General features: G+C 35.9%; 1 protein-coding gene across 1 annotated transcript in view; it reads left to right on the top strand.

The window, feature by feature from the left end:
- The window catches only part of CSMD1 (CUB and Sushi multiple domains 1), a gene marked incomplete at both ends in the record, with an annotated part of 1,255,958 nt that overhangs the window by 1,152,534 nt on the left and 90,489 nt on the right, over positions 1 to 12,935 (top strand). Inside the window, one exon of the mRNA XM_081998094.1 lies at positions 6,534 to 6,722. Within this exon, the coding sequence (XP_081854220.1) occupies positions 6,534 to 6,722 (189 nt within the window). The remainder of the gene's footprint in view (positions 1 to 6,533; positions 6,723 to 12,935) is intronic.

Below are 12,935 nucleotides of genomic sequence, written 5' to 3'. Positions count from 1 at the left end.
TGATTCTGTACATTTTAAAGTGTAAAATAACATATGGAATGGAGGGTCCATTAATTAAGGAACTGGTTTAGTAATCAGAAGAGGTATGTTGAGTTTTATTGTGTGGTCTTACCTAATCACTTAAGCCAGCATCTGATTTCTTATCTATAAAGTGAGGATGATAGTAAACCTCTGCCTCACCGAATATTTCAAGAACAGCAGCACAAAGGACATAAGATTCCCTGGCAATATGGTGATGATGACAAGAAAGTATCCAAAAGGGAAAGTTAAAAGGAAGCAGTGGACTAAGCTGTGACTTTTCATCTGTGAACAAAAATCTAGCATATAAACTAAACAAAGGCAACACAGGATTTAAAGGATTTATAATTTCAAACGTAAGACAGTGTTTCAATGAGTAGTTATAGGTATCTTTTTATATAAGTTTTTGGACTATTGATCAAAGATACTGGGAAATTAAGTCCTTTGCTAAGACAAATTCTTAGAGAAAATGTGATATTATTTACTGCAAGACAAATTTACAAAATCATCTGGGGGATTTGGACATCCAGTTTCAAAGAATTTTAATCTGGAATTGGGAATTATTTAATTGAGCTTCCCTTAGACAGAATGACTCAAACAGCTTGAAAAATCTCAGCAGAAATGTTTAAATGTTCCAGCTCTTGAGAGACTATGCTTTGTGAAAGGAAGAATATGGTCCTGCAAATGCAAAATCAGTGTTTATCTATGTTGCTGTCCACACATCAGTTGACTAGAGATATGTGATTTAGCCAGGCAGTTATTACCCTGTTGGTCTTCAGTGGCAAGTGACAAATGGATGTCATGATTATAAGTGAGCCGCAAATGTTCAGTATGTTGTCTCGCAAAAACCACTGATGTTTAAGAGGCCTTGAAAGAATGTGGATGCTATGTCACTTGGAAAAGTAAATTAAATCTGTAAATGTAAAGCTATTTCAGGTCACTGGAATGGCTTCATAGAAGTTTATCACATTTCATGGTAAAACATTGTCATTCAAAAATGAGAGCACTCATGTGTCGTTGAACCTATAACAGCTATGCCTCATGAAGTTCCAGGACAGATCCTCTCTTAGAAACTGGCTGGAAGAAAAATAACATTTTATCTCAATGGTCCTTGATACAAGGCTGCAATATTTTATGAGCACTCTATAGACATTTCCTGCCTAAGACCATGATTTTTACTCAGCTGACAGTGGCTGTGGTTTTCAGTCTGATATTCTTCAAGCATTTGCTTACCATCCAGATCTTCAGACGTTTATTGCCTTGTGTGTGATTTTTCAGTTAATAGGTCAGTTCCTGATCCTAGAAGATGTTGTGCTGAACTCCATTCAACCTGGACTCTGAAGGGAGTTCACTTTAAAGAACAGATTAAAAATTACTAAACTGTAGATTAAGAATGGAATTGTATGGAGTCTTATCAATATTCCTTCACTGTCTCAACAAGTGTTAGTGTCTTTAACAAGATTTTTCAGTTGTAAAATAAAAATCCATCTTCAGAATTTTAAATAATTTGCTTCACATGCTTTCCTTCTTTTCATGCTATATATAGCTTAGACATAATAAATTGTTTGAGTATCAGCCTTTTCTATTTATATTTTGAGGCCTTTGCAGCACAAATTACTATGATTTTTGCTAGGGCTTTTACATGGATGAGGATGACAGGCACTGCTTGCCTGCAGTGTTGTTTCTGATTTCTGACATACTAACTGCTAACTGCTGCTACTTTAAAATGCTGTAATTAATAAACATATCTGTAAGAGTAGGAGGTGGATCTGATGTTAAATAACTATTTTAAGCATAAGTTATCCAAACATATATGATTCATATCACAAAATGGAGTACTCAGAAATTGGAATGAGCTTGTTTGGCATCATACTTTTAAATTTCAATTACGGAAGTGTTGAGTGCGTACTGCTGCAACTGATGTCAGTGTGGGTTGTGTTCGAACATATAACACTAGGCGGGAAAAAAATGGATCATAATTATAAGAATAGTCAAAATTTTAATATTTTTAGTTTCCTCTCTGTATTTGAAATGTTTATCTGTAAAATGGGCATAATAACAATGATTCTTGCTTTAATGTAATTTTGTGAAAATAAGTTAGTTAATATTTATTCATCCAGATAACACATGGACAGTCATTAAAAAAAACCCCACACTAATTATGTCTTGAAACAGTGTCTGAGTAATATGAAGCTAATAAGACCTGGAAACTCATCTTAAACAATTGGAATATTAAAAAAAAAAGAAGTATATATACTGAAAAGATAAGTAGTATCTGTTCCCTATATCTTTTAAAGTAGACACCCCATCCAAAACCAGAGTACGATCATAAGGTTAAAGACTGTATAATACTGACATGGATATGTATAAATGAACTGACATTTCTATGTAGACTTAAATTCCATAATTTCCTAACTTCTGAATTCTTTTCAGCCTAATGATGTTCTTGGTTTTTTTCTTGTTGATACTTTGTTTTCCATTATTTTCTAAGTACCTAGTAAGGTTCATGAGAAAGCAAACAGAAAATCCCAAGTATTCTGCCATGGGATGTTGTGATGGTAAACATTGTTTTACCAACCAAACTTAAAATTTTACATCTACACAGATATCTGTTGCAACCACAACTTGGTTGGTCAACTCCGTTAAAGAATATGTAAATTACTATGGGTTTCTGAGATACTGTTAAGTGTCATGGAATTGTAAAGCTTGGTAATCTGCAGACACAGCCTCTTTCTGATATGTGGGATCCTTTCTGTACTGCGCTCTGTTGAACTATTCACTGTACTTCAAGAATTCACCTCTCACTTCTCATGTACTCCCGCTCACCTAGTTTGTCCCAGTCCTCACACTCATTCTGGTCAAAAGACCTCTGCCAAGCTGGACTAGCTGTGCTCCCCAACCTTTCTGTCTTATCTCCATCCTTGTTCCACCTCTCTCTCAAAATCAGTGTCTACTTCTATTGCTTCTCTGGTAGACAATATAAGATAGTTCTTTATCAGCTTTTGTCAATCTTTGTCTCCCTTCTAGCTTCCCATCTTAATTTCCCTTTCTTCCTCTTTACAATGTCTCCCCTAATTCATTATCTTCCTTTTTCCTCACTTCAGTCCATGATCTTTCTCTTTCTCTGTCTCTCACTAGTCAATTCCAATTGATTTTATATGTTTTTCTTTCCAGTTTCTTTCCCTGAATCATAAATATGTTTTCCTTGCATCACATTCTATTCTGAACATAATCTCAGTCTCTGTGATCTCAAAGAGATCAAAGCTGATCTCTTTGGAGCTTCATATATACTATATATTATTAAAAATAACCACAGCTAAAAAAATGGCAGTAAGTTTACTGGGAATCAGAACACAAAGTACAACTTGTTATGCTCAAAATTTTGTTATGGGTTAAAATCCACTTTATATGTCTAGCCAAGAATTTACTGTTAGTATAACTGAAATGGTAGCAGTATAATAAAATAATTAGTATTCCAGATTAAAAGGTTATAGGAAAAAAAGAAAAAAGAAGTGAAAGCTACTATACAGAAAAACAGTATGGTTAGAATTGTTGTACACACACATCCCATTATCTACAGTAATGGTTCCATTGCTCTTTGGAAACCCAAGATAAATGGCTTCGGTTTGGTGTTTGTGTGCTGGGGAGATACTGCAGGTCACTAGCAACTGGAGTCCTTCAACAGGCAGAATGTGATATTCATTATTTCTTCCTCCCTCTAGGGTCCACTTAGGGTCATTTTTATTTGCTAACACATTTTTACACCCTGCTGTTGGTCAAGTTCAAGTTACACATGATTTTACTATATAGAATCTATTTTTCATGTAGTTACTATTTCTTTGCTCTTTTACTTGAGCCCAAAAAAACATTTTTGTAGAGCTCCGAGTTATAATTCATATTAACTGAACACTGGTGAGTTGTATATAGCTTTAGACGGTGCACCGGTTGTCACCCTCTTATCATACCATGCTCATAGTCCTCCACACTGCGTCCTGTGTCTCCACCTCTCAAGACCTCTGCTGTTATACTAGGCCTGTGTTTGTCTACATGTCACCATGCTAGAGTCCTAAATATCTTATACTACACAGAACAATTACTTGTTACAAGTACCTATATAGAGCTATTATTGTACCAAAAAAAGATAATAGCAAAATACAAAGATAATTCAAAAGTAAAACAAATCAGACATACCCACCTGACCAGAAGAAAAAAATCTGTTAAAGCTAAACAAAGCGAAAACAAAGTTGCAGGCAGGTCAAAAAAGGTTGAGACAGCACAAACCTGACAAATCTTGATCTTGAGGACTTGCAAAATCAGTACAAAGTCTGTGACCTGTTACTAGCAAAGGCGATACTGTATTACTATGCTACAGGGTCACGCATCATATGGCAAATATTTTCTGTTTAGAATTGCAGTACTGAGGAGATCAATTTGGAATTTTGTCTGAATGGCATATTTTGTTTAGGACTCACCTGCTATTCTTAAGGTCTCCTAGGTTATTTAAAATCAAATAATGGTTAAGAGGTTACTGAAGATTATTTCAGTGGTCTTAACAACTGGTCTTTTGGTCTTAACTAGGTTGTGTTGCAATAACAATGTATTTTTTTCTTCAATAGGTTGAAAGAAAATTAAATCCATGTTTATTGTGCTTCTTTAAATGTAAAATCCCCTTTTAAATTTAAAGAGTAATTCAATAATTTAATCCATTTAGTTAGGCATGCAACTGAATGTCAGTGTGTTTATAAGGGTTATAGAACATGGCCCCAAACAATTGTTTTACTGGACAACCCTAGCTTATTAATTTTCATCCTGTTTTTTTTTTTCTTTTTGATTTAGTTTTTTCAAATAATCCCCGAAGTAAAAGAATGTAAAAAAAAGAGCCATTTCTAGTAGAGATAATGTTGCTTGAGAATTACAATTCTTTAACAGAATGTGAACAAATGCCAACATTTTTCAATATCTTTAATGTATGACCTAGTTTTACTGCTTTTGTAGGGTGGCATTTCTTAAAAATATTGACATTGATACACTATATCGAAAGCTGCACATTTAAAGGAAGTGTCTCAGTTAGGAGTCTAATCAACTTTGTGATCTCTCCACAGGCAGTGAACAGAAACATCCATCTTTAGGTGGTAATTGATATCATAGGTGCATCTTAGGCTGATGAAGTATGCATACAGACAAAATAGCTAGATGTTGAAAGCTGAAAGAAAAAAAACAGGGATGTGTGAAAAAAACAAATAATATGAAAAATATTTGTAGATATAAACCAAATTCTGTAATTAAGCACTTGTGTAATACAACCACAACTTCTACTGGGTAATTGTCTATAGAAAATGATATGAACATCATAGTGTGCCTAAGACACATTTCAACATGATGTAGAGAGACAGTATTTTGGCAGCAATTACAGTCTCAGAGTTCTTGGTACTGATGTTTAGTGGAGTTCAACCCTGTCTGCCCTGTGAAGAACATTCATAGGCTTATTTCAGTGGTGGATATTCAGCCAGGCTTATTTTCTGCAAGCCATGGTCCTACCATGCTTCTTCTGAAAAGATCTTAACCTCTGTAAGTTTGACATAGTGCAGTGCTGTGAATACTCAGTGACTTGTACATCAGTATGGAGTCAAGGTAATTTTTTCATATTGCTTTTATCCAATGATAAATGATTGCATGCAGATTTATGTTAGGGTTCACATATATGTCAAACTATCCTGTACTTTTACTTGACCTAGATTCAGTCTGTCTAATCATATTGCATCCTTACATACAGGTATTGCAGCCTTGTTTTAGAATAAAATGGTCTTTGTTACTCACTTTTTGACACAATTCAAATTCCATAATTTTTGACTTCCTCAGCACATGTCTAAACATTTCATCTCTACGTCACAAGTTCTTGAGGACCCTAATGGTCAGGAAAACCTCTCTGGGAACAGTACTTGTAGTAGTACTGATTAAAGTTTAGCAAGGTTTACTTTCATTTCAGAACTTAGGTTTAAACAAGTGCATTCTGTCTTAGTTCAGATGTGCTGTAAATTCAACATTCAAGAAGTTACACTCACCTAAGTTACACTCTTTTGCTAAAAAATTAATACAATTGTGTAATATCTTTGTAATGTAATATCTCATTAATTTTAATCTGAAAAAAATGCATCGATGAATCAGTCTATTGTACTTTGGTGTGTAAATTTTTAACATACTTGGCAAAATGTTTAATTTTTTACTTAGATGTCTAAGTGCACTGGATTTTTTAAATAAAACTTTTCATAATTAATTTTGTATATTCTGTAGCTCAAAGAACAGTTTTATATTTATAAATTTATCAAATTTGAAGTAGACTGTTTACTCAGTGAAGTTGCTGAACAAACTATGTTTTTCCTGATTGCAGCTTCCTCATGTACAACAGCATAAACCGGTTTGTGATTATAAACTATGATTTTTAAATTCAATATATTTCTGCATAAGAAGTCTGAAACTTCACTGTTTTTAATAATGTCCCTTTTTTTGGAATTTAGCTCCCTATTGCAGTTTAAACCCTACCTTGAGGAATGGTGGAATTGTAAATAAAACAGGTGGTCCTGCTGGAAGTAAAGTTCGCTATTACTGCAAACCTGGGTATAGAATGATCGGTCACAATAATGCGACATGTAGGCGTCACCAAAATGGCATGTATCAGTGGGATTCTCCTGTGCCAATCTGCCAAGGTAAGATACTGTTTTCTTGTTCAGTATGATTTAATTGCAAAGAATATTTTACAAAACAAAGATCCAGCATTGTCAATACAGCTATATGCCAAGAGACACGCTGACATCATGAGTTTATCAAATACATATTGACTTGTGTACTTAATGTGTGCAAAGCTGAAGTATTAAGAAGTAGATTAATGCAGTCAAATACAGACCAAATGAAAAATATGTTTTCAGTCCTTTTCTATTTGGTAAAATGTATCTCTCTATGCTGTCCATACTGCACAGTATTGTTGTATTACAGAACATTTTATAAAATTTCAGTAGTTTTGAGGCATTAATTTGATTATTTTAGAAAATCACTTTCTAAGCAGTGCTTTAAAGACGTAATTTGTAACTTTGCATTTTTGTGTATCCTGGAGTTAGCCAGGGTTTACTTTAGCTTGTTCCAGACATCTGTTAAAGAGTAGTTATTATTTGTCAAATGTTTATCATTTTCCTTGTTTGAAAAGCCACACACAAACAACAAAGAGGAGTAACATAGAGTAGTACAAAGTAATTAAACACAGTTAGTTTTAGTTAAAAATGTTCTTTCACCCATTATTCAGTAAACAGTTGGTGGAGACTAAGGAGTTCTAGATCAGATAAGATCAGGAATGTGGGGAAGAGGAGAAAGATTGCAAATTCTGTCCATATAATATATGGTCTATTCTAACATGTTTTCATGCCTGTTTCTAGTCTACTTTGTTTATAGGAAGAAATGATGGTAACATTAGTTGGTACAACTTTGATTAAAACCTGTGTTTAGTTGTTCCTAACATTGCAAGGTATTAACAGTAGTGCTTCATGTCTTCTTCAAGACAAGTATTTTGCTTAAGGTTCCATCAAGGATGATTCAGATATTTCTGAAAAAAACTAAGATGGAAGTTGTATTTTTCACCTTAAAAAAAAAAAAAAGAAAAAGGCCAACTGAGATTTGGCATGATGCTTACTCTTCTGTTGACGGTGTGTTATTTGCAAGAAAAGTAAAAACCTGCAGAAATTTTGGTTACAGCTGAAGAACTTGAAGGAGTACAGTTCAAATCTTTTATACAGAGTGATAGGTAGCTAAACACTTCTTGAGGATGAGCATTTGCATGCTTAGATAGGCCATGTGGCTACACCCCTACCAGTCCAGGGAGCACTTCAGGCTGCCAGTGTGCCACAAGCAGGATCTGTATATCTGTGCATCCAGACTCCAGGATGTCTTCTAATGCCATATGCCATAATGTGTTACAGCATATGATGCTTTTTGACCTTTCTGAAGGTCACCAAATCATGGGAGAATCTGTGTGTGGGCTGGGCATGAAGTAAGTTTAGGGACAAGTTCTGCATTTGGGATTACTTGAAATGTATTTTAGGTGCAGTAGTTGGTGCTGGCATAGGAACTGAAATCTCAGAGACACGTTGAACTGAAAAACCTGGAACGACGACTAGGCCTACAGCTTGGCCACTAGATCAGGAAAGCAGAAGATGCAATTCTTTTTCAGATTGAGACCAAATTTAAGCATCTGTGTATGACCTAAAGTTTTGATTCATTTGCTTAAACGTAGAATTATAGAATCATAAAATTATAGAATAGTTTGGGTTGGAAGGGGCTTTTAAAGGTCATCTAGTCCAACCCCGGTGCAATGAGCAGGGACATCTGCAACTAGACCAGGTTGCTCAGAGCCCCATCCAACCTGACCTGGAATGTTTCCAGGCATGGGACATCTACCACCCCTCTGGGCAACCTGTGCCAGTGTTTCACCACCATCACTGTGAAACATTTCTTCCTTAGGTCTAGTATAAACCTACCCTCTTTTAGTTTAAAACCATTACTCCTCATCCTATCGCTACAGGCCCTGCTGAAAAGTCTGTTCCCACCTTTCTTAGAAGCCCCCTTTAAGTACTGAAAGGCTGCAATAAGGTCTTCCTGGAGCCTTCTCTTCTCCAGGCTGAATATGACCAACTCAGTCTGTCTTCAGAGGAGATGTTCCATCCCTCTGATCATTGTTGTGTCCCTCCTCTGGACCCGCTCCAACAGGTCCATGTCTTTCCTGTGCTGAGGGCTCCAGAGCTGGTCGCAGGTGGGTTCTCACCAGAGCGGAGTAGAGGGGCAGAATCACCTCCCTCGACCTGCTGGTCATGTTGCTTTTGGATGCAGCCTAGGATAGGGTTGGCCTTCTGGGCTGCAAGCGCGCATTGCTGGCTGATGTCCAGCTTTTCATCTACCTGTACACCCAAGTCCTTCTCAACAGGGCTACTCTCAATCCCTTCATCGCCCAGCCTGGACTGATACTGGGGGTTGCCCCGACCCAGGTGCAGGACCCTGCACTGGGCCTTGTTGAACCTCATGAGGTTCACATGGGCTCATTCCCCAAGCTTGTCCAGGTCCCTCTGGATGGCATCCTGTCCCTCAGGCATGTCGACAGCACTACTGAGCTTGGTGTCATCTGCAAACTTGCTGAAGTTCAGTGTCATCTGAGGTGCCCTCAGGTATTTTACCTGTCTTCCATCTACAAGCCCAGAAAGGCACATGTTCCTATGTTATATCCGCTAGACTTGTCAGATGTCTTGGAGGCTTAAGAATTTCTCAACTAGCTCTAGACAATGGGAAAAGGAAACAAGTCAAGCCCTACGCGCCTGAACTCTGTTGTAGTTAATCTAGTCAATCTAGTTAATCTAGTTAATCTAATCCACTGGCAGTGAAATTTTGGGAGATATTCTGCTGGCTGTCAAGCAAGTGTCTTTGTTTAAAAGGCACTGAATTTTTGGCATTTTCTCTGGAGCTCAGGTATTTTGAGTGTGAGAGGATAGAAACAATATTCTGTGTGTGTTTGTTAGACTGGAGGAGTTGGGGCCATAAACTTTAGTAGCCTCTACATCACACTTTTCTCCATAATTTAAGACTTCATGATTCCTCAGCTGTCAGTAATTATATGTAAATTTACCCCATGTCTTTCTATTGCTTATCCATCTAGATGATAGTAACCTGCTACTGCTACTACCAGTATTGTTTGACCAAATAGCAGAAATCTCTGTGATGAAAATATGATGTTCCAACAATTCAGAATTCTTTAAAAAAGTGTGAATTTTTTTTCTTAGCTTCTCCCCTTCTTTTAGAATAGTCTAATTTTAAGTGGATTTCTTTTACATTTCTAGTTTTTGTATTAGATTTGTTCACATTTTCATATCAGTGGCAGAGAAAGGATTGCAATTTGCCATTCTAACTTTGAAAACTATATCTAAATGTAATGAGGTGTGTGAAGAGTTCTAAATAGTAAGGAGAAGAGTTCTTTGAAGAATTTAAGAAAAATATCCCCAATTTTAAAGGCAGAACGTTGACAGTGGGAGGAAAGCTGTGCACATATGTGCAGGACTTGACATGAGGTCCCAGGACTTGATTGTCAATAACCAGGGGACAAAGAGTCACAGAAAGTAAAAAATTCTGAACAAAAATTAAGCAGGCTCAAGAAAGTCATAAAATACTTCAGACGCTGCATCTATCCTTATTTTATCACTATATGCAAGAAATATCTGTGAAATTCTAGCAATGTAGCATGTTCACAAATACATTTTTTCTTTAATTTTATAATTTCAGCATAATTTAATATTTATGCTTTCAGCAATATATGTGGCTGTGGGTATGTAGATTTCTGTTAGCCATAGGGGAAAAAAAGATTTGGGAGATAGGGAGTGAGTTTAATCTTTACGAGAAATTTCTTATTAATGTAGGATTCCCCAGTTTTCATATGTCACTTTTACAACTCTGACACAGTTATTCCAACTTATATGTGTGGATGAAGCATATATATCTCAAAAAATTCTGAAATGGAAAGTATGTTTCTAAATCTATTATTTATCTACTCTCAAAATACATGCATTCTCTTTGAAAATTAATTAAAATTGCACATTTGGTCCAACTCATATGTTTCATTATAGGATGTTTCCAAATAAAAGTGTCTTTGATTAATGCTGAATTTTTTGTAAAACCAGTCCTGCAGGGTTACATTTGTAATTAATAACTTGACTGTGTCAGAATTAATGTTTGAAATAAAATTTAATTGTATTACCAAAAAGGAGTGGTTTTTTTCATATTTAGTATAACAATATCATTTTTAATATGAACACATCTCTAATATGGGTTAATCTGATAGGGCCAGAGTATATTTTTCAATTCCAGTCTTATCAAGTACAGATGCATGTAATAATGTCCTGTACAATATATAAAGAACTTCACTCCCATCTAGGAAGTTAGACGTTATTGTTATTGCTTTTATTTAATTTGTGAAGGCAAAAGAGAAACAAGACTCATGCTACATTCAAACTATTTATAAACAGAGAAAAAGGCAATTCTTATGCAGTAGCAACAGGTAACTGCTGAGAGAAAATAGCATAGGCCCCAGTAATGATCCTGGCAACCATATATGTCATCTAAGCCATTGCTTAGCTCATGTCCAGATCACCATGCTGGAGGAGAGCAGGAAAAGAAGGCTGAGGCTCAGGGATGAATAGGTGATAAGGGCAAATAAAAGAAAAGCTTGACAAGAAGAGCAGTTAGAAAAAAACCTGAAAGCACGTTGTCAGGGTCAATATGGGTCAGGAGTGCTGGACTGCAGATATCTGGAGCCTGAGACATGGTGGCAGCAAGAGTGTAACAGAGTGGCTACGTTCCTCTGAGAGGCATGAGCAAACATCCTTCTTGATTCCACCTGTTCTTCACATACAGGACTCAGCCTTTGACTTTGTTCTTCGTGATTTTCTACCACTCATTCTTAAAAGAGTTAAAAATAATTTTAAAGAGTCTTGATGAATACTTGGCTGCTCTTCACCTTTTGAGTAGGATTTATAACCTACTTACCTACTTTAAGGAAAAAGTTCTTTTTTCTTGATCATGAGAACTTGGAAAGACTTAAAACCTATGACAGGGTCATTATAAAAATATAGCTGATGCTAACATTTGCTGCTTAAAATCCTGATTCCAGGTATTGTCACCGTTGGTTCCTCTGCACTTGCTGAAGTGGATAGAACAGCAGAGATCCTTGTATTTTTTGCTGTGCTGAATGAGGTTATTCCAGGACCACAACTGGGTTCCATGTCTGTCCTGGAATAGAAGACCAATTATATTTTTTTAGGGAACTGACTTCAAAACATCCATTTGCAGCTTGCCCAAAAGCCATGAGTGTGGTACCACCAAACTGTTCTTCATAAAATTAGCTGTTCTGGGTTTTTGAGCATGGAATTAAACTCTGACTTTTTACCTGTTTGACAAATTTTATTATGCAAAACATGTCCCTAAAAAAGTTAGATAGATAGTACATGTTAGGAATTCTAAATCCTAGTTTCCTTTTATAATGTATTCTGAACCAATGATCATATTTCAAAATATAAAACAGTAAAAGAAGTTATAGTACTTCAGACTAAAAATCAGAAGTTTGAGGGGAAACCTGATAACAATCTTCTAATGTGCTAAAAGTAGCTCCAAAGAAGAATGAAATAATTATTTATGACCTTTCTAGATAGAGAAATTACAGCTAAGTTTACTTCAATGGAATATAAAGTTAGAATTTTCTTTATTTTTTTCTTCTTTTCTCACAGGGTCTAGTGAAACACTGGCATAGATTGCCTGTGGAGAATGTGGAATTTTCATCATTGGGGGTCTTTCAGGAACAAATTAGATGAACTTTGGTCAAGTATAATTTTGGCTTGTGACAGGAGAACAGAATAGGTGACCATTCAAGACCTTTTTTTGCACCCACAGCCCTAGACCACACAGCCCTGTTCTTGAGCTGAGAATTCAGATTTCTGTGGTGTGGCATGGTTCTCCCCAATATTTTCAATTGGCTATCGTAGACATAAGCCACTCAGCATGTTTTTTGTTATGAATCCCACTTTTAGTGACTTGCCTATTGCTACCTTTAAATTTAGGGTATTGAAATGCTTTTCTCAGCAGTATGTTCAATGCCAGAAACAGGTCACTAAATGATAAGTGCTTGTGCATTAAATTTAGGGATTTTCTAGTGTGTGAAAATAAACTCAATGTCTGACTGTAATGCAGTCTCCAGCTTCTTTTCTGTATGCAGTGAGTTTGCACTCTTTAAATATGAATAACACATAATCATTTTAAAGGTGTATAGGTGTATAGATATTTTAAAGGATTGCCATAAACTTTAAATTTACTGGGTTTGATAAGAAATAAATTCCAGTAAC

The sequence above is a fragment of the Phaethon aethereus genome, assembly GCF_964289735.1.
Source record: "Phaethon aethereus genome assembly, chromosome: 3".
Classification (NCBI taxonomy): Eukaryota; Metazoa; Chordata; class Aves; order Phaethontiformes; family Phaethontidae; genus Phaethon; species Phaethon aethereus.
The sequence above is the reverse complement of the archived record's forward strand: the minus strand, read 5'-3'. Positions and strand labels throughout refer to the sequence as shown.